The following is a 22,759-nucleotide window of genomic DNA, read 5'->3' on the forward strand; positions in this document are numbered from 1 at the left end:
TCTGCATGTTGTACAAAGTTCCCTCGCGGAGTGCATTGAGTGTCATAACCTTGCTTTGAATTCAGTATCACGACGCGTAAGAGGCAGTTAGAGTAAGCTGCAAAGCCGACAGAAGCTATTAAAGCCGTAAACGTATACGCGCAGTAACCCTTGACGCCGAATCACACAAAAACTGTGGAGTTTTCTATTGAGGTGTCTTGCTAAGGTTGCACTAAAATAAAAGTATCCTGCATACAAACTGTTTCTTAATAAAACGTCTCTGCTACGTTCCCAAGAAGAGTACCCAAGGTGGAACACGCTCAGTTACCACAATGCACCACACGACTCACGCTCCAAGTAATCACTTGATGTTCAGTATTTCCCTGCGGCACTTCGGTAACGTAAGCGCGTGCTTCAGATCCCGCATCTCTGGATATACTTGCAAACACAAATGAGCAAACGTGTCGGCACATCCCGCGCCCAGTTCGTTCGAGCGCGGTGATGTGCTCGCTGCCACCCTTAACCCCCTATGTCGCATCTTCGCTTTTGTTGGTTAGCACTCGTACTACACTCCAGACTGAGTGCTACGCGTGCTTGCTTTGCCGAAAAGATGGAAAAATAGGTCTAATGCAGTACTGGCTAGAAAGGATAATAATATAATAACGGGTGAGTGGGCGGCGATCGAGGGAGAACTGCACGGATGCGATCGCTATCTGGGCCTTTCTTGTCGAGTATCCGAGCGGCGATTCATTTGCATAAAACTGCCGTCGGTGTTGTCTGGGTTCAGGAGGGCTACGGGTTAAGCTTCCTTGCCTGACGCATTTTGTGTGGACGCGAGCCGATCCAGAGGCTTCCACCGCGCCGCTTAATCCGTCTCCCCTCCCCCCCGAGGAACTCGTTCAGGTGCGGTCGATCAGCCTCCTTGCTGCTGCTCCTCCGGCAAATGTTTGTTGGCGTTGCTGTCGAGGCCACGGCCGTTCATCTTGCTGCGGCAGCCTATGCGCCAGTTGTGCACTAATCCGCACTCAAGCGACGTTATCTCGCTCGTCGCCCGTGAAGTAGGATCCGCTAGGCGAAAGAAAATAAAATGGGGGTGGGGTGAAAGGGAGCACATTTCGCGCAAAAACAATTATTCGCAAGTTTTTCGGCTCGGCTAGCGGATAAAGAGAGAAAATAGTAGTTTTGTTTTAGCATGCAGCAACGGCAGCTAACCACACGTATGAAATGGAGGGCGCGAACTTAAGACTGTCGTGTGGTAGAACTTGTTAAAAGAAAAATGCTAACTTAGGCTTGCAATCTTGTTTTTCCCGATCATTCTTAATAAGAAGCTTTATTAATGCTATAACCTATAACAAACTAGTAGTTGTGCCTGGAAAAAAGCCCTGCATCCAGGGATTGTTTTAGAATGCGTAAAGCTGCACAATTCTTTGTTCCGTGAGCAAAATTAGAGGGAATATGTGCAATGCGGAAGGCTTACATGCAGTTATGGAAACACCGGAAAAAAAAAAAGAGGGCAGGGTTAATCCTTCTGAAGCCCATGCTTCAGAACAAAGAATGCGGATGCAGGTGAAGGGAGTACACGAGTACGCACGTACGCACACAGAAATCGGCATAGAAACATGCATAGTCACGCCCACGAGAGCTTACAAAATATACGCGTTGGCGCGCACACGTGCGCCCACACAGGGAGGAGATGGGGGTGGGCAATTTATGTAAACCGCTCCGCTCCCTATAGGTCGTGTATTGTGAAAATTTTTAGTGCACAGCACTTAAGTGTCCGCTACTGTGGTTTGGCGGCGTCGCCGGCCCCGTAACCGAGTGAACGAAGCGAACACAGAAGACGGTTGGAAAACGATAGAGGAAGGTGTGGCAAAAGTGTGAGGGAGAAGGTGGTATGCCGAGGCGGCGCGAGTGCTCCCCGGTGACGACGCGCTAAAAGAGAACGAAAAGGCCACCGAAGATAAACCCGCAAGAGCGGAGGTGAAGGAATGGCAAAAGGGTGAGGGGGAGGGCAGTATGCCGAGGCAGCGCCACGGGAGCCGAGCATGCGCTGCGTGATGCACGTACATCGGTCCTTCGGCGTCCTCCTCGTTGCGTGGTTCCCCGCGGGGATGTTCAAATACGATTTGCATCAACATGCTTGGCAGCGGCGACGCGCTGCGAGATAAGGGCAGTGTAGCGCGTGCCGCCGTGCGGTTGCTGATCACACGATCACTTCCTAAGACGCAGCAGCTATGCGCTATGACCGAGAAGACTGCAGTTCGCACTGCGCACAAATTTCGCATTAGTGAGCATAGTAATCGTCAGCCATTTTTTTTTCTAACTTATGTAAAACCCTCTGAACCAGACCTCAATCTTCTCTTCCTATAGTATTCTTCCCTATATACCTTCTCACACACCGCAAAACCGCACATAGCTTCGATACTTAAACCCTGGTATTCAAAATGCCTCTTCCACTCGAGCCCCCCCAGTCGAGGAGATCCTTGAAAGCGATTTTCGCATGTAAAGGCATTGCGGTATGCTCCACTCAGCCGTGTCGAAGAAACACATGGAGTGGGGAACAGACTCAGAATACGGCCAAAAGCGCCCGTAATGACAAAATAAAAGTTTCGATTCTTCAAAAGACTGCCCGGTCCCAATAACAATGGGGCCAATTTCGACCCCAACTCCCAACAACTAATATACATAATCAATCAGCCAGTTTCTCTCCGGGTCCTTATGTCACAAGGACTTCGTGCGATCAGCGACCACCGGCACAGGCCACGGCCAAGAAACTTAACTGCTCGGTTGTAGTATGGCCCCCATTTTTTTTATCGTGTCACTCGAGTATTAACTCGCGAGGAAAACACTTATAACTGTTTTAGTATTCCCGTTATTGCATAACTGCTGACGTCGTATAGCGCAAATATTTATGATATTCGCGCTACACGAATCGAATATTCCTGCGGAATAATTTGGTACTTCTGATCTATTTTCGGTTAAATAAAAGCAACTTTTGATGCTGGAATATTGCGGTTGAGTGAGTTATCAGACTGGCTCTTTCAACTTAAAGAAATCTTTATGTTGTCCTCATATCCCCTTTAATAATAAGGGTGTAGTAGTTGAGACGGGGAGACGAGACCTGGGAAACCTCCTCCTCTAGTTACTCACAATCACCAGCTTGTTGACGTCGACTGCAGGGCGTAGGCCTCTCCCATAAACTTCCAAACCGCCCTATCCCACATCATTCGAACCTAGTCTTTGCCCTCAACTGTACTACCTCGTCCCTAAATGAAGCTTTCATTCATCCCTTGTTTCTATTCTCCTCTTCCATAATCCTCCTCCCGTCATCCGCATCGCATGGACGGCCCAACTCCACTTTTAGAGCAAAACATATACTACGCCATTTCTAGCAAGGTCACTCATCGCGTCGCAATGACCTTGAGCCACCACAGCGCGAGCGCGCAAGGTGTGACGTCACTCCACGTGATCCGCTGCGGAGAGGCGTCGCATCTTCGCTCGCTCGAATCCTCCCCGCTGCGGCACCGCGTGACTATACAGGACTTTAACGGCTACTTTGCCGGCGCTTGGTTAATCAGTCTCACCATGAATGGTCCGCCAGCTAAGCTATCTGTTCGTGCGCTTCAGGGTGAGCGACAGGCTGAATCCAATCATCCAGTAGTACAACGTTTGGGAAACATAATGTGCAAAGTCTCTGCAAAAACAAGCCAAGCAGACCATTGGTTCGTGATAACTTGATCTACAAGTGTTTAACCTGACAAATCCTTTTGTCCATATCCCCTCGTGGGTCTCTCATCTCCCAGCACTCGCTCCCTGCATGCGCTGGTGGAGGAAGTGGTTGGGGGACAGAACGCGCGAGAATAAGTTCTGGTTTTGTTTACCTGGTATTGCTGCTATTGGCAGTCGGAAAGAAGACGCCTGCGATCCCTCTCACGCGTTTGCTATCACTAAGCGTTTCGCCGGTCATCCTCGTTTCCACGGCTCATTTAGCAGACGTTAGTTATCGTTCGAGGCTCTTTGCAATACCCCAAGATTCAGCAGAGGTACGTGTTACTCATATAGCGTTCTTCTCGGTGAAAAAAAGTAGCCTGCTGTTTACTGCCTAAACGCGACGCACTTTCCAAATACGGCCCGAGAATGGGACCTCCGGGTGCATCTACCTTGATGGGAATATTGGACATTGCATGCATCTATTATATTTTCTTCATGACGCATTTCCAAATGCCTTTCGCGCATTTCCTTTCAAGTCTTCTACCATACCCTCAGTGATAAATTACTTATTAACTCGTTGATTAACTATTATTAATTAATTAATTTTAATTCGTTCTTTATCGTGCCGGCAGAACGTTGCCCTTTCACAAAGGAAAATATAATATTGCACCGTTCGACTTTGAAATTACTTGTATGTTGGGGCACCACAGCAGTACCGGCTGTACAATTGTAACAAAGCCAACATGAGCAGTTTGGCGGGCAGCAGAACACAAACCTGTTTGAGGACAAAGTTGACTTTACTGTAAACAAAACCGGCAAGATTGTGGTTCCGTCATTCAGAGGAACAAAAATATAGAAATAAGTCGTGACTTTTTACATAAGTGCCCTGAGTTTCCACTTTAGCCATCCCTGGTCTATATATAAACAGGAATGCCAGCCCGAAGATGTCATCCACGATGGGAAAAGTATGCAGTCGAACGTTAAGCTCTTTGTTGGCCATCACACCTGTTGCTGTCACACCAATTGGTCAGGACGAATAAGCAGCCATTAGCCATTTTTTTTCTTTGTGTGGGGCTTTGGAGGACGCTGTTATAGGTTTTGTTTCGAACACGGGTGCCGTCTTACTTGCATCCACATTGGAACTTCTGTCAAAAATAAATAAAATGATACTTCCGTAAATAAAATAGTAATTTCATTTGAAATAAACGTATAATTTCGAAACGCGTTGAACGGGTGATCAGCAGTCGACGGACAGCCCGCATACCGACCACGCTATCCCATCAGCACCCAATTCAGCTCCGTCACCTCGTGGATTTACAATGCGCTAATCCCCAGTTAAGTATGACTCGCGGTAAATTGCAGCACTGCCCAGGTTGTACCGTCCTCCGCCCCAGTGCCCAGACGTGACGGCACGTTCATCCCGAGGCTGTAGCAATCCCAACGTGCTTACAGTCCGGGGCCGAACACATTCGGTCGGCGCTCAGCTCTTCCCGTTGTTTCCTAATGAATCGTAAGCGCGCCCTCTCCTTCCGTATCTCGCCACTTTACATGCGCCCTTTTTTGTACCCACGCTCCGGCTCACTTTTTTCTTCCGATCAGGCTGCCGCCAGAAAGGTCGCCGGCATGCACGCTCGCGTTTTTTCCTTTCTCTGCTTCCCTTTTTTTTTTTTTCCCCGTTTCCTTCCCCTACCACCACGGGCGGGTCGGCGCCCTGGCGAGTGTTCAGCTGTGGCGTTGTTGTTGTTGTGCGGGTGGAGGGGGGACCCCTTGCCGCTTTTTGTGCGCGGTAAAGTAGAGGAGGAGGAGGAGGAGGAGGAGGCGAGCGGGAATGCGCGCTCGAGTTTTTAATGCAGTCGGCGTGCGGGCCGGAGTGGGCCCGGGGTCCGTCCGCCATGTCGGTGGTTTGTTGTTGTTCTCGACCTCCTCACTGCGTGACTCATGTCCTGCTTTTGTCAGCCGTCGCCCTATCTGCCCCTGCCCCCCGCCCTCCTCCCCCTACCGCCTGCAACCGGCTCTCTTTTAAGACTTGCTTTTGTTTACCGAGAGGCTTGTCAGTGCGTTTGATTAGTGCAGCTGCTTTCACTTCCGAGGCGTCACGCTCGCGACGCTCTCGTCCTCTTTCTTTTTTATCCCGGCTCCTTGGCCGACTCGCCTAATTGCGAGCTCGGGGCAGGGGAAGATGCCCCGTGCGTGTCTCACGTCACATCCAAGGCGCTCGGTGGTGCTGAATACGCCCGTACCATGTTGCTTCCTGCAGGCTAGCCCCGACGGGTAGAACGCCAAGGGGGCAGCCGCTAACGGCCGTTATTTTTACCACCGAATATTATGCGCGCCTGGTTCCGAATGAAGCGAAAGCTTGTACCTGCGATTTATTTTCACCGTCGCGGTCGCCTTCGTCTCATGAAAATCCCGCTCCTCAGAGAATAAAGTGGGTCATCCCGCTCCTCAGCTCAGGGAGCAACTAAGCTAGGAGGGAGATCCAGGTTGTTTTTATGAGGAACAGTTATAAGGGTCATGATGTGTCGCGATGCCCTTCTGAGGAAAGCAATCATGACACTCCTCCTTAGCTGGAAATATAGCAAGTCATTCCCTCCACACGTTAGTAGGCAGTTGATTTGGGAGGAATGTGTCTTCGTGCGTTTGCGTGCGTTAGTATGCACCCGCGACCTTTCATCAAGTTATACGTTTACCCGGATTACTTGAAATAGGGATCAGCCCTGATTTTTTTAGATCGTTGTCATATCATAGCTGTTGGGGGCCTTCCTCGTAAGCGCATTAATGCCCGGAAACGGCACAGTCAGCACAGGAACCAAAAATGTAACAACGAACTAGCATTGTTCGTGACCCGTGCTTGTTCCATGTAAAATCTTGGATGGACTGAAGTACTGGAATGCTGAACACGCATCAGGAAAAAAGTATTGTACGGGAAGGTTGGACAGTTTTCTTGTGCTATTGTGACCTTGTGGGGAACAAATGTTTCTTTTTGTGGGTGTGTGAGAGAGAGAGCAAGCATTGATGAGGTTCAGCATGAACACGGGACGTAATAGAAAACGGGAACAAAAACGCTCATAAAATTCAACTAAGCAACTTGTTTTAGCACATCATCGTACTGTCACTCAGGGTGTAGGTTAAGATGCCTCTTGACAGGGACGTGGTCCTCACTGGCAACAGACTGACGTGATTTGATGGATAATATCACGAAAGTCCACCGTTTTCGCAGAAGATCGTACAGATATCCACGAAGTGGACTCACAACATAGCATCGATTTCTTCGATGGACCACCCTGTACGAAAACGGGCATAGCTAGGGACTTACGCTTGTCACAGTCCTCCGGCTAATCGTGCAGGATTAAACTTGCCCCCTCCATTGCATTCACGTGGTCTTTAGATACGCCTTGTACAACTGAATGTCGAGCATGTTTTTTTCTTCTTAAGAATTCACCTGTCAGATGCAGATAGTTTCATGTGCAAAGAGAGGCATAAATGTCTAGATGCGACGCATTTTCCTATTATCCTGCCACTGTACACATTAAAAACATATTTAGTGTTGGAGCCGCACCTATAGTTGACTGGTGGAACCACGTAATGCAAGTGTGCCTGCCAAACCAGACGGAGTCGGACTGTCCTACTCGCCGAAGCTACTCATTTAATAGCTTTGAAGCGCGTCATAGATAAGGGCTACGGGTCTAAGTCCTGCAGCAATACAATTACGTAGATTTGTAACAATTTGTAAGTGTTTGTTCGCAGAAGGGGATTTTACGAATTAGGGAACTATTGAACTAAATATTTGAGATTGATTGATTGATTGATTGATTGATTGATTGATTGATTGATTGATTGATTGATTGATTGATTGATTGATTGATTGATTGATTGATTGATTGATTGATTGATTGATTGATTGATTGATTGACGCAGCGCGTGCTGAGCATGTCCGAGGACGACCCGCGTCGGATGGACGAGATCCGCAAGTACGCCGCCATCTATGGCCGCTTCGACTGCAAGCGCAAGCCCGAGAAGCCACTCACTCTGCACGAGGTAGGTTCGCGTGAGAATATATCGGTGGCAGCTAGTGGATTGGAACGAGAGACGAGTATTTCTCCTCCTTCCTCTAAAACCATCAGGTGTCGGTGAACGAGGCCGCGGCGCAGATCTGCAAGCACATTCCGGCTCTACTGACGCGGCGGGATGAGCTGTTCCCGCTGGCCAGGCAGGCTGTGAGGGACAGCGGATACCCCTTCTCCAAGGGTCAGTCCAGGTGAGCGCTGATCGACGATGGGCTATTATTATATGCGCGCGGCGATATCTACCTTCCTCAAGGTAGTTCGTCGCCTTCCATACATTATATCACGTATCGTTTGCTCAAACGAAACTCAGGGTCTGTTGTTTGTCAGAAAGCCTGGCGATGCGTTCCTCCGAACAAGTGACACTTGGTGAACGTAAGCAGAAGCTACTCACGCTTTGCACGGGAGTTCACAAAGAGTACCGTTGTTCACAAAATTAACCAGAGGTCTCAGCCTCGGTAAATCCTTGCACAAAATGTCCCGCCTTCGCACACAGACAAGCTCACAAGGGCTAAAAGCGACAAGAAAAAATTCCCTGTAATATGTGCGGAGCAGTTCGTGGCCACACAAAAAATGATATAAAAATGGTACTAACAATTCAAACGCGTTCAGAAAGTCGAAATGGCTGATTTTACCTTATTTTGTAGATTCTCATTATAATGACTGTGGAGTTGATAAATGCCCCCGTATACTAAAGGACAGGGCCGTGCCAAATGTATTGCTAAGCGTTAAAAAAATACCCCAAAACAGCGATTAGCGGAACCACACTCACTATAAGTAGGGTCAACACAGGCAGCTCTGGCGAATAATCTGGGACCGCCACACCACTGAAATCCACGATATCTTCTGTAGGGAATCTTGTAAACGTTTGCTTCAGCTACCATCGTTAACTTGTCGTGCTTCTCATTCTCGCAGTAACAGTGGAAACTACGGAATCAACATTCAGATGCATAAGAAAAATGTCTAACACCGGGGTAGTTAACGTCGAGTAAGAGATTGCTCATAAGGCAAGAAGTTCGGAAGAAACGAAACTAACTAGGAAAACATGAGCTGAACAAAGCGTACACTTGTGCTGGCTTTGGATTGCGCTAAATGACGCTGAGAAAAAGACAGCATGACCGGGGATAGTGTATGCAAACCTTCTTCCGAGACAGAGATCATCATTTTAGGCCAGAGCTGCAGCGCTGGGTTCATGGATCATTTCATCGGCACCTTCTGGACTTTATAAGAGAAGCAAACTTGTTCGTGTACCTGTAAATCGTGCACCGTTATGCCGCAGGGGAAACTTTCGAATTAAAAAAAAAAAAGGTCTAAAAGTTTCAATGCCTGGCATACCGAATAGATATGGTGGCGGAATTTCCCGTTTGCCCTGCCCGAAAGCGCATTCTCTTTCTTGGAACAAAATCACGAATGCGTTAAGACCCCTATGTCCTGACGAACGATCTTGTGACAGTGGATGACTGAGCTGGAGAACATTCCCTTCAAGTTAGAAAGAACTCTTCATCAGCTCAAACATCAGGGTAGTCACACATATTCACGACACGATTAACTTGAAAACTACCGCCTATCAACGCCATTTTAATGAATATTGCGCACACTCATCACCGACGCACTGGGTATGTAGCTGCTGCCAGTCAGCCGTTATGCCGGCGTCTCTGGGGTCCCGGAACAGCCCGTCTACCGGGGCCAAGCATATGTTTGACGGGTTCGCGGAGGCCCCAAGCGCACCTCTCAGGAGCCGAACAAAGAAATAGCCGCCGGTTTGCCGGGAACGTTGGCCACAGAGGCCCATGCCTGGCTGAGAAATTAATTACCTCCGGCCCCGTAGACAGGCCGGGCGGCACCAGATGTGCCCTGCTCAAGGTCGAAGCATTGCTGTGGACGCCGTCGGCTTCTTCGTCAATCTTGGCCTATCGCAACGCCTCTCCCATTGGAAGCAGGAATAGTGATATATTTTTTTTAGGAGTACAACTTAAAACGGCGAGTCCTTAGGCCTTGCACGAGTATAGGCATATACGTGAGAACCTAACATGTCGGCGCTATCTGTTTGCATGCCGCTTATCTTCTTGAGGGACGAGAAGAAACAGCTTTATTGTCAGAGGGGCATGAATGCCCTGGTTGAGAAGGAGAGGAAGACGGAGGGAGGGAAGGAGGGAGGGAGGGAATAATCGAAAGGATATCACTGTTCAAGGCTGAATCACTTGAAATGGTGGATAGCATTTTAAAGTCTATGGTTCCGTGAAGATATAGATTGTAGATTTCGTGAAGAAATAGGCGTTGCGTTTATGACAGCAGTCGGTCCAGGAGGGAAATTTTAGGCAATATTACTCCATGCATAACCCCAATAAGGTTAGTTTAGGTAAAAATTAACACGTTAAAACAATATCTTAACCTTTTGTTCAGAGCCGCAGTCAACACAACTGGTTTATGTGCAGAAAATGCGGTAATTGGGCAATTCGAATGCAAAGTTCGCCCTCCCTACCGATTCTTTGCCCTGCCCCACGTACTAAACTACCTGCACCACTATGTTACTACCGACAACGAAAATTCGTGTGGCCTCTCCACCAAATCCTGCGATTTAAGTTTCTCTACTATGCTTAATAAAGATCAATTGAAGATCATGGGAGTTGCAAGGACAGAAGGGGACGTGAAAAAATTGTGTACGCTTCTGTGGGTGCCTTTTTTTGTACACTAAGGGTACTGGATGTCTTTCCATCTGCTCCTGCTGTCTACGTAAATTACCCGAGTGAGCGGACCATGGCTCAGGTCGAATAATGTCGTTCAGCGTGGAAGTCAACAAGACTCCGCGTACGCGTTCTTTCTACATCTCCGTACAGCATGTTAGTTACGGATTCACTGCCACTGCTTTCAATTGCGCTCCAAAACACAATGATGGCGCACATACACAAAAAACGGGGGAATTTTAGCTTTCGCTTATCATGTTAGAATGCGGGAGCATATCTTCTCGCGGAGTTACCTTGCCGAGTTACGTCGCTCAGTTTTGTGCTGCTTAGTATAGGGTTTCGAATGCATTATGTACTATTATGAGCAATATGAAAGGGAACACAGGAACGCGTAGAAAACACCCTCAGACCCAGCTATGAGTGATACGCAGCGGCCGCCGCTGGAAACAAAGTGGACAGAGGGACGCTGTTCCTACAACTGTTCCCATTCCCCCAGTGCCTCTTTTCGGCTTTTGGACGATGCTATATTATCGGCGAAACGACGAAAGCTTCTGCTTTTTAGAAATGCCAGCGTGGTGGCAATGTTAAACGTTAATGGAAGAGCGCCCTCCTTTCCCCCTTTGTTTTTCACAGTGCCATCCACGTATCGCTCTGAGTCTGTTTCGAGGCTGTTTTCCACGCGTTCCTGTGTTCCCTTTCATATTGCTCATGATAGTACGTTGCGAAACACGCAAGAACTCAAATATGTTTTGTGAGTAGGCTTCACAGCAAACATTTGCGGGAAAGCCCGCTTGCAAAAACCAAGCTTTACACCCAAACCCCTATTACGTCGGCTTCACTTTTTATACAAATGCATTGCTGGGGAGCCACTACTTTAGAGGCAATGCAATCAGGGGTTTTGGAATATGAGGCGCCTAGGACCTTTTATTTGCCGAAAGCGTCCAGCCACGTCGCTTGGTTGCGCGTATCTGGGGGCGCCGCGTTGCTCGCCAACTGAGCCAAGAAGTAGCGCGTGAGCGGCGCTCACGATTCTTTAAAAAAAAACGTGAGAAGCACCCTGCGGCATTATACACGCCACAGAGGCGGTCGTCCCCTTCGAATGCCTCATCGTCGTGTCCGTGATCAGCTGCGGTGCATAGCTTCTGAAGAAGGAACAGCGAGGTGCGGTGTCGAGTCCCACCTCCTCCCTGGCCGCAGTCCCACACGAAGGGGCCACGATCAGAACGTGGCCCCCTTTTAAGCAACCCAAGGCCGACTCGGGCCAGCCACCGGGCCCCCTCCCGTATATCGGCCGCGCTCTCCAGATGGCGTTGAACGGGTCCCCGAACGGGTTGTTCACCTAGTGGGAAGAGCCGCCGCTGCTCCCGTGGGCTGCCAGCAGGGCATTTCGGTTGCGGGCTCGCAAGAAGCGTCTGGCTCCCACGAAGGGCTAACCTCAGACCGGGCTAATTAATGGAGAAAAAAAATAAGCCAAGCCCGCACAGCGCCTCTCGTTGTAGGGAAGCTTTCTATGCCCCGCTCATCGCTACGGTGTTCCAAAACGCACTGCATGAAAGCTAGCTTTAGCTGACGATGGTGACGATCGTGGGTGAAGTGAAAGGTGGTTGAAACGCGAAGCTTCCTCTGGTCGAAAACCAATGTCTTCAAAATGTGGAATCCAATTCGTCTCACACAGAGGGTGCTGGAGGAAAGCCAACTTACAGAATGGGCCTCCACAAAAGCACATCACGCGCCTCAAGAGAAAAAAAGTCTTCCTGGGGTCGGGATCGAACCTGGGTCTCTCGCATTATTAAGCCGACGTCTATTAGACTGGACCGTTCCAACATTATCGAAGCCTTTTGGATCTCAGACTCAGACTTTAACTCAGGTTGTATAGGAGAAAACATCGCGCTTTACTATTTCTTACGAAAGAAGCCTTGATTTTTTAACTTGCAAGTTGGACAAAGCAGCGAGAGTCGATACGTATCCACACTGCAGCCTTACAATTTATTGCAAGAGTATAAAGTCCAAAGTTACATCGCTTTTCATCGTATCCCTCCCCTTTGTATGCATTTATTCCAGAATTTCACAAGCGTGTAGACACACTCGTATATATACTTTATATCCCCTGCAGCTGTGAATGCACTCCTTCTGACATATATCTGTCTGAGCCCAATGGGAGAATGTCACTTAATAGGCTGACACTCACACATTATATCGACAACAGATTGAGAGAGAGAATCACGTGTCGAAGTAATATAATCGGTCTTCAAGTTGCCTCAAATATCGTCGATTTGACAAACGCCCGTGAGTGCAATAAAAAAAGCATGCATGGCTGCAGGTCAGATTCATGCTTTGTGTGCACTTTTGAAAAGCACCTGCCACAAAACCCTACTGCATGCCACTCTGACCTTTTTTTTTTTGTCCGTTTTGCCCTATGGTGACAAGAAATGGGTGAGAAACAACAACAAGGAGGGAAGTCATTGAGGGCTTTCTCATGTCGGTGATTTGATGAATGTAGTACGGCTTAGAAGCTATGATCATACAACAGATATTCTTGTCTCTAAAAACAAAATCTGTGCCTAAGCCGATGCATTGCTGGAGCTCAATGTCCTGAATTACATATCCAGCCGCGCCGACCATCTCGTCTTTTCTGATGGTGGCGAAAGAATTAAAATTGTTGTGTAAGACTTCAGGGCACATAAAACACATTCGTTTGTCTTGTTTTAAGGACTGGGAAGTCTTCGTTGTTGATAGCATTGCTTTATAAAGTGCTTTAGAATATACGCCGGCTGGTCTGCCGTGTGGGAAAACGGTTGCGACTCTTGCTTTTTCTCATATTTGTCAAGAGCGCGAAGAGTCGAGTTGGCCTCAAAATGCTATCATGTAATAAACGTGGAGAAGTTACCATTAATATTTTTCTTTACTCGTGGAATCTCTCGGTAGTGTGGTAGTTGCCACAGAAATATCGCAGCGTTTTACCTGCCAAACTGCTTCCCAGTAAATAAGTTTCTTGCTTACCTGGTGATCTACTTGCGCCGCAACATTTTGTTTTGGTCACCTCTTATCGATGACCGCAACTGTAATTACTTAAAATAATTTCTTGTGGAAAGGTTTGATCTTTCTCGCTCTACCGCGACGAAGACTGCCGGGAACTTTTCGTATCCTCGGCGTCTTAAGACCAATATGTGTGTCATTTCACAAAATTACCCGATTAAGATCCCCGCACAAACGCCACTGGGGAGCAGCGGGTGAGCATCGGTGAGTCGCGATTGTAACGCGAGGAGCCGGCGTGGGAATGTTGGGGGCTGTTTGTTGCAAAAGATGCTGTCTTGTAGAAGAGCTATCGAGCGCTGCGTGCGCGTGCGTGCGCGTGCGCGTGCGCGAGCGAGCGTGTGTGCGGCTGCGGGCGGCGTTAACCAGGCTTGGCAGTGCGGACGACTCGTGCAGGAGCCAGTGCTACGGCGGCGGCGGTGGCGGTGGAGGCGGCGGCGCCGCAGGGAAGCCTCCTTTCGAGGACGAGCCGCCGGCCCACAAGAGGAGCCGGCTCGAGCCGCCCTTGGAAAAGGCGCACATCGAGGAGGAGAAGAAGAAGAGACAGGCAAGACATCTACTATGCATCATGAGTGTGTCGCATCTCCCGCAGTTGATGTCGTATTATGGAAATAATTGATTCCTAATTACAGTGGAACCCCGTTCAAACGTTTTTCACCGGACCTGGAAAACAAAACGTAACAACCAGAAAAACGCAGCAGTGAGGAAACCTTCGAAAATGAACGAAAACAGTGTAACTTTGACTTGCAACCGTGTATTTGTACAACTTAGGCTTTCGAACCTTAAAAATCTCCAGAATGTATACGAGTGCCGCTTTCTGCGGGCGCAGAAAAACACCACGCGTGTCAATGCAAGGTCCCTAGCGATGTCGCTCTCTTCCGCGCTGGCTGCTATTCTACTGCGTTTAGTATGTCAAGCTTTTCCTGAAGGGGAAGCGCCTCCCGTTTTCGCGAACGCCATTAAGGCACGACAAAGTTCGCGGTCACAAGTTCAGCAGTGTTCTCAAAGCTTGAAGTGCACGATGACGATGAGACCGCGTGCTATTTATGCGGTGTTGCTTTTAAGGCAAACACGCACTTCCGGCATTCCGAAGTGATACTCTTCCGTTGTAAGCGCAGTGATGATGGCAATAGCATAGAGTAACATAAGGCCATCTAGTGGTGACGAATCGCACCCTCGTGTGGCTTCATGCAGTCAGTTTCGTAGCCAAGCCTGGCCAATTCTCGTCAAACGTCTTGTCCGCGCATGTTGCCCGGGCGGGTTCGGAGTGCCAGATTACGACGAATGATCCGGGAACGTACTCTGAGCAACGACGTTACAGTGAGGATTTTAATAAATGGGACTCTATGCGAGCTGCGCCGGGACTAGACAAAAACAACGTAGCAGCAAGGAAAACGCAGCACTGAGAAACGTAAGAGGGGGGTTCTACTGTATTTCCAAGTTGTTCCCTAATGTCCACAGGACATTTAAGATTTCTCCGGCTTAAAAAAAAGCACGAACCAAACGCTAATTCACAAGATCAGTGATGCCCAAAGAGCTTATGAAGTACTGAGCTCTCAGCCTACTCTCGGTTATATACAAGCTGCAATGCTTACCAAATTATTCGTTAACCACATAATTGACACCCTAGATTTCTAACCACCCAGGGAATAGACTGGATTTAGACTATATACTTACCAATGAATTGTATTCGTTTGGTGAATATGGTAATGGAGAAATCCGCGAAATATAATAGACCTGTTGACCTGGCGTTTATAGATAACACACACACACACAAAAAGACCTTTCGTTCAGTTGACACATCTGTTGTGACGGAAGCATTGAAAGAACAGGGACAAGTTGATACAATGGATGCACGGGCAGTATAATCCCTCACAAGAAAAGCGAATCGTTACCGATCAGGAAGGAAGTAAGTCGAGAAGTCGCTATCTTTCCAGAATAACTATTCATGACGAGATGACAAGAGCGCCAGACAAAGTGACACTATTTCACCGAAACCATTTGCGACATATATACAGGAATTCAGGAAGCTTAATTGGGAGCACTCATCATTTAGGGATGCTAGTAAATGAAGAATATCAGCGCAACTCGGCATTTGTGGATGACAACATCTTGTTTATTGATTTGTCAGAACTGTGCAGCACGCTTCGGGAGCTGTACTGAGAAAGCTTTGTTAGGATCAAAATAAATATTAGTAAGACCAAAGTAATATTATAAACATACATGTAGAAAACGACTATAAAATGACATACTACCAAAGGGGGTGAATATAACTATCTTAAGCAAGTTTGAGTACTAACGCAAACTACAAAAAGAATATCCTACGTAAAACTACTACGGGCTCGAGATAACTGTGCAAACGCCCTTAATTAATGAAGGCAAGGCTGGCTTTGCCACAAAAAACAGAACGCATATAGCCAATGCGTACTCCCAGTGGCGAACTATGGGACAGGAACTTGGGGACTTACTAAGCACCTCGAAGGCGCGCTTAGGTCTGCCCAACGAGCCCTGGAAAGGAGCATGACCGGAGCCATGGTTAGGGATACGAAACGGAAGTCTTCTATTAGGGTGCAGCAAACTTGGTGGTAAGACGTCTTAGGTGAAGCCTGTCGTTGGGGTAGTTGGTTCTTCATACTTAAACGATTTTATACCACCCAGTCTTTTCTTCTCCCTGTCCCGTCCTTTTGCGAAGTTTTACATCTCGGGTGAAATTGTGAGAAATAAGTGGTGTTGTGCTGGGCGTGTAATGTGCGGAACTGACAACCGGTCGACTTCCAGGGTAACAGAGTGGCTCCCGAGAGACGGCACTAGAATAAGGAAAGACAAATAATGTGATGGATGGAGGACATAAAGAAACGTGGTAGCAAAGGATGACTTTGGACAGCGCAGGATAGGAACAGCTGGAGGTCAGTAAGAGAGGCCTTCATTCTGCAGTCGATATAAATTGGCCAGTGATGATGATGACTCATTATTCATATCTGTACCGGACAGAGCTGTGGACATTTCACCTGTTAAAGTTAAAAAACACAAGTGAGCGATATTGCACAGAAACTCGAAATAAAAAAAAAATCATATTCTCCAGATTTTCTGACAATTTATGTCTTCAGCAAGTCACTGTACCCCAATTCGTGATGCCGTACTCGGAAGACCTCCAAGCAGGGCCTGCAAGATTCGTTTCAGAAGCAACACACCTGATACACAGTCTAAGAATGGGGTGTAGTGTTCCTCGCTAAAGCGGCGCGTAGATCTCAGCTCGGAACGTTAATTCTTTGTTGGAAAGCGCAGAAGGGTGGTCGCATGAGAGCACCGGAAAATTGAGCAGAATGAGATCTTGATGCAGTGAACACTGTTTTAGAGCATCTCTAAAATATTGGGGGAGAAGCACCAAAAAAGACATTTGACCTTGTTGTAGAATGACCGCTTTGACTGGAGACCAGCTTCGTCATTGCTGTGGCGTGTCCACATTTGCGAGGGATAGAAACCAACTAAAGCAAAATAACGTGCACTCAACTAAATGTGCTTCAAGGATTATGCGAGAGAAAGCTGTAGTTTTGCATTTCACCTCCAAATGTATAGCGATGTCGCCGTGTGTGAGCCGCCCTGTGGCGCGTGCAGGAGCGCCTGGAGGGCATCTGCGAGCAGCTGCGCCTGCTGGGCCGTCAGCAGGAGGAGCTGAAGGCTCGGCTGCAGGCGTCGCGAGAGCTGCCGCCCAACGTGGGAGCCGTGCCACAGCTCCAGTCCCAGCTGGAGCACATCTCCACGCAGCAGATGCAGCTCATCAACGAGCAGAGCGAGCTCTCCAGGCAGCTTAGGCGCATCGACAAGTAAATACGCCACTCTCTTATCTCACACTTGCAATCCTCATCGGGACCCTTGGTCGGAACACGGGCAATGGGCTTGTAAGCTCGGGTTTACTTCTCCGGGCTCAACCTCAGGTCATTGTGAGCTTTCGCGTCATTGCTTTTTGTTCGTTGATCGGTTGAATGCGTGGGAAAAGGGCAGATTTTATAGGGGATTGGATTACCCCAAGAAAGTGTTCGTACACTGGGTTCGCATTTCGTCAAACGATGTTCGCCTCTGCCGCTTCAGGTGAAAATTCCTAGCCGATGGTGGGCACTGGAAGTGTGTGCGTTGAAATTGTCAGCAAGGAATGGGTGCCACATTCATAATATCCTCTTCCATTGCTCCATTCTCATTCTTTCTTGGTGGGAAGGCGTTCAGGTAAACTCTTTGAGAAAGAGGCTGCTCGTGTCGCTACGGACATGGTTGCAGGTATTGTAAAGATGATGATTTTTTGTACGGTAGAAACCACTCCCCCAATTTATGTTTCCACACAAAGTCTGCACTATGGTTGCACTGTATTCGCACTGCAGGCATCCTTGAACATTATTCAAGAGCTATACCACCGGATTTACTCTTAAGTGAGCACTCCTTATGGAGCAGGTTCTTACTCCCGTTACACTTAATGGTCATAACGCTTAGACATTGTATGTTGAACTCAGGTGTGTTACGTCAGCTTGAGAAAACAGCTGAGAACTACGCTCGTCAGAGGAGCAAGCGCCTTAGCTCGCTCTCAACAGTCAACTAATTAATGGACGATAATTTTCTTGGCGCATGTATAAAAACAAGCAAATCAATCTATATTTCGGCTCTTTCAGCCAAGCTTAGTTCTTTCGCCAAGTCAAGTTCTGACCAGGATATTTCTTTCCTTTTCGAATTGGAACATTTGATTCCGGGTCGTTATTCACTTCTCCCATGCTTTCACTTCTCTGCGAACATGCCTTCTGAATCATTTTTCTTTTCTCTGTGCTACGGCAGAGGGAACTGTTTCAGAATTGATTCGTTAATGAAAAACCGGGGGCCGTCATACGAGCATCACGGTTTGCCACGCTCTTCTTTAATCCTGCTCCTAGCTTTTATTCTGCTTTGTGTATGCGTTTTCTTTCTTTTTGTTGTAATTTCAGTCATATTATTAGCAGCTAAGAATTTCTTCTATGCTCCATTTCTCGAGGGGGTGTACTTGTATGTACAAAAAAAAAAGAACCCCTGAAGTTTCTTCAATCTCTTTTGAGGAAGCTGCAATACGCCTGTGAAATAATGTGGTGTGGTTACATCACAAAGTCTGTCAAACCAGACAGGAATCGTATGTTTCGGGAGGGTAATGTTATACACTCCCGAACTTTTTTTTTTGTGTTTTTTTTTTTTTACTTTGATGATATTGTGTACCATTTTGCACGCGTCTTACTTTATAAGTGTGCTTTTTAAGGCTGCTCTTTATGTTCATGTGGGAGTCAAAATCGAAAACAGACCGTCGGTAGCGGCTAATGTTTTCAGTGGCGGGAGCTTTAATTTATATGCGCTTATTTTATTCACATAATGGCACGCGCACACTTATTGAAGGCGTCGACGATTGCAACTTTATTTGTTAAAGAGCCGGTAAGTGTGGGCAACACGAATGTGTCGTGGCGGAACCTAAAGGCATACCAAACTCTACACGATGGGAGGACAAGTGAAAAAAATGAGATGCCCAAGCCAGGCAGGCGCTAACGGAATGTTTGTGCCTGCCGGGGTCCACGTCGCACCACGACGCAAAAACAGGGGAACGGGGAGCGGAAAGACTCCCCGCTTCTCCATGCCTTCTCAAGCGTTTGTGATTGCACTTCAAATCGCGTTCAACGCAACTTCCTGACTATCCGCACCACGAAACAGCCATGGCGGATTAGCTAGTGTCAGTAGCATTAGCTCTAACGCAAAAGGCGACCTTCTCCAGAAGCATTAGCGATTTTACAAGGGCAGGTTAAAATTTCGCCTCAGGCTTCATTTCGCCTCAGGCACACAAAATTATCCGATAACCACCTCTAACGTCCCCGTAGAAGTCATCTGGGCTCCGGTACACAGTGGTTTGAAGGGGAATGAAGTTGCCCACAGTATGGCTTGAGAACTCACCATCCGAGCCAGGGTGAACTCGTTCGCCTACCATGGCACCAGAATCGACAGAGATTGGGTGACCACGTACAATGAAATTACCACACATTACAGCCTCTCTCGCCGTGTCTACCCCCCAGCACACACACAACACTCCATCCATAAAGAACACACATGGCGTTTTTTACAGACAAACACATTTCCCGATCCCGCCAAATTACACATCATTCACTTACCCGTATGCCATTCAAGTTCACCTAGTGGTACTGCCTGCCGGTCCCTCGGTCTCCTTCAGCACCTTATGTGGCTATGCCCGGGAGATCTTTATCCAAAAACAACCACGCGTGAGCAATGGGAGGAGGTATTGCGTTGCCCATACCAGGAGGCTCAAACTTCACTGGCCGCCCGTGCGGCCGCGATCGCCGCCAAAATGGCGGCCACCATCGTCAACTAACTGTGCTGGCATATAATTAAGTGCGTTTATTCTTCCCCGCTTCTCCAAACTCAACTAGGGGGGTCATTATTCGGCGGGGCGCGCTATTCTTGCCGTTTTCCACTTTGTCCCAAAATAGAGGGTTTTAGCATAGAGTTACCACGTTTACGTTACCGTCTACCGTGTTTGCGGGAGTCGACTGCGCATGCGCGAAAGTTACCGCGAACGGTAACTTACCCTCACAGGCTTTACCATCGCCAGCGAGCTTCGTGAGCCGACGAAGTGTTCCCTCGCGTCTTGGTTACAGGAAATGCAGTGTGCTCGGCGCTTGATGCTTAGCTAATGTTGTTTATTAGGTTTTTCTTGTTAAAGGGTGCTCAGGAGCACGACAAGCTACTATTTTTCTCAGATCGGCGAGCGAAATGGCCGCCCCTACTTGTGCTAGGCCTCGCCCACCTCAAATAGTTTGGATAAGGTGGCTAGACTAGTCTAGCCATTTTATTTTGGATAACTTTTTGGGATCGAAGAGTGTTTTAGGCTTCCGAAATTGTGCTGGGTGAGGTAGTGTACGTTATTGAGTAATTACTACAACATATTTTGCACATTTCTTGCCGAAATATTCAGCGCGGGCGTAAATTCTAGTTTACATTCATTTTAACTCTACTTAGTAGATGACGCCGCCAACATGTTTTTTTTTCAAAGCCCTACAGGTGATGGCTACAGTATTCTCAAAACAACTAATGTTATTGTGAACGTTTCATCCGAAAAGTGAAACATTTAAGCTACTTTAAACGAAAGAAATAGATATGAGCAACAAAATTATGCGTGATCTGCTTCGAGAATAATTCATCAGATGTCGCTACCGGCACAACGGCTGCTGGAATACGCAAACCGCAAACGGTGGGCTAAAACGTGTCCCACCGTTTTCAGCGGTAAACGGAAACTGCGGCGTCTGGTAACACGGTTAGCGGTAACGCAAACCTGGTAACGATATGCTAAAACTCCCTAATACGTTATATGATTAGCTATGGCAAAAATTTGTCAGTCTATACGTCCGTCGCAAAATCACTTGCACCACAACTAAATAATCCCGCTGTTAGAAATCCCGCTGCTAGCAACAGCGACGCTGGCGTACACTGGCTAAGACCGAGTACACCAAAAAACGCTGCTTAGATGTTACCCCACCATATACGAAGCTGGGGTTCCAATTTCCGGGCTCCGAGACCGTATTTATTATGGGGGGAAAATGTTAAAGAGCAACCCTGTGTACGAGGTTTGAACGCTCGTTGAGGAACACTAAGTGGTCTTAATTAATCCATAACAGCATGCTGCAGCTTGCCTCGTAGTGAAAACCCGCGTTTCTTCATAGGTGTCCATGTTACCGCGATTTCTTGCGGATGATTTTCTCACCTTCCATGTCTACCTCTATGAGTTTAGAACTGTGCCACATTGACTGAACATAAAGCACTCTGATTTTGTGCCATTTTAGCTTATCAGTGGTGTAGTGCAAATTTTTAATGTGCGCCTTCCGTGTAGCGGCTGAAGTTGGGGCTTCTACAAAGCCCGAGATTTCTGTTCCCTGCGCTGGTTCTATTCCCTGCGCACAATTCCAGGACCCAACAAGTGGTGGCGGGGATTTTAACTGCATTGCTTTTGCTCGTCATCCCGACTTAAGCAGTTACTTAGTTCGTGCTAATTACAGTAGCAATCACAAAAAAATCCCAGGCCATCTCCACTAACGTGAAACCTGGGGAGAGGCGAAGCATGCACTCTATAAGTGTGTTCTTGGCGCCTTGGCGTTTTTGCCAAAGGAGGGGAAACTGTTGGAAGGTAGCGGTATACAGCTTTGCTCTAAACGTTTCATGTCTTTGAAGCACGAAGCATTCCAGCGCGAGGCGGAAACGAGTGCCCCGGTGTTTTTCTAGTGCAGGTTACGTTCTAGCGCGAAATGTAAACGAGTTTCCCGGTGTTTTAGTTCCGTGACTACATAAGACGACTATTACGACGACGACATAAGACGTTAACAGCCCGAGCCCCTGAGGGGCTTCGCCCCTAAAAGGACTTAGGCACGCAATGAACTGCGAGCCGTTCATTGCGAGCTGCGTTTTAATGTATTTATGAAAGGGTCAGATGACGCAATATGTGCGCAGTCGGTAAGACGACCACGGCAGCCGACGAAAGGAACTTGGGCATGCATTCTTCTCGTTTGCACGGTTTCTAGTTCAAAAGAACGTTTTGTCTCGGTTCTAGCTTTTTGTTTTCTTTATATTCTGTTTATGGTATTATTCTGGGCTAATTAGAATGTAAATACAGGTTGACTAACGCGACCATCAGCTATGACAGGAGCCACTGCATCGTCTTTTTCGGCTGTTTCACAATGTGGCGCTTGAAACAAAACAAACAAAAAAAAAAGGCTGACAAGTCTGCGCTCCGAAATCGGGGATTATATGACATTCCTTCCGCACCACATGCCAGCAAAGGGCGATGGAAGGGGTGGAGAGGATGTTTGTGGGAGGGTTGTGTAAGGCAGAATATGATTCGTTACACGAGACGGCAGAAGCCACGCTGAAAATAATTGGCGAGCAAAAGAGGCATGACGCCTGCTTTGTATTCCAGCTCATGGGCGTTAATGCCGCAACTAGGCACTTACTAACAAACGCAACACATTATCTTCGTGGGGCCAGTGTCGCCACGATGGCCCGCGCGCGCCAGCAGCAAGCTTACATCGTTGCAGAACACTGCACCTACACTGTTCCGCGCGATGCATTTCCCCCTTGACTCCGTTTTAGACGAGACGTGTAATTAGTGAGGCTGTAATTAGGCACTGGAACTGCGCAGAGAACGGCTGAATGCTGCTGTGCGGCGTCAGCGACCGATCACTGCCTATCGTGGCAGCTGCTTAAAAACCCGTCCAAAGCGGCTAGCGCAAA

At 47.8% G+C, this 22,759-nt stretch overlaps 1 protein-coding gene across 3 annotated transcripts in view; it reads left to right on the top strand.

The window, feature by feature from the left end:
* Positions 1–22,759, top strand: part of LOC144178399 (uncharacterized) — a 343,222-nt gene that overhangs the window by 301,827 nt on the left and 18,636 nt on the right. For all 3 annotated transcript variants that reach the window (XM_077706220.1, XM_077706221.1, XM_077706222.1), the window contains 4 exons: positions 7,609–7,728; positions 7,815–7,948; positions 13,850–14,018; positions 17,087–17,295. In XM_077706220.1, the coding sequence (XP_077562346.1) occupies positions 7,609–7,728; positions 7,815–7,948; positions 13,850–14,018; positions 17,087–17,295 (632 nt within the window). The remainder of the gene's footprint in view (positions 1–7,608; positions 7,729–7,814; positions 7,949–13,849; positions 14,019–17,086; positions 17,296–22,759) is intronic.

The sequence above is a fragment of the Haemaphysalis longicornis genome, unplaced genomic scaffold (genome assembly GCF_048455015.1).
Source record: "Haemaphysalis longicornis isolate Haplotype H1 unplaced genomic scaffold, Haemaphysalis longicornis Haplotype H1 scaffold_4, whole genome shotgun sequence".
In the NCBI taxonomy this organism is placed as follows: domain Eukaryota; kingdom Metazoa; phylum Arthropoda; class Arachnida; order Ixodida; family Ixodidae; genus Haemaphysalis; species Haemaphysalis longicornis.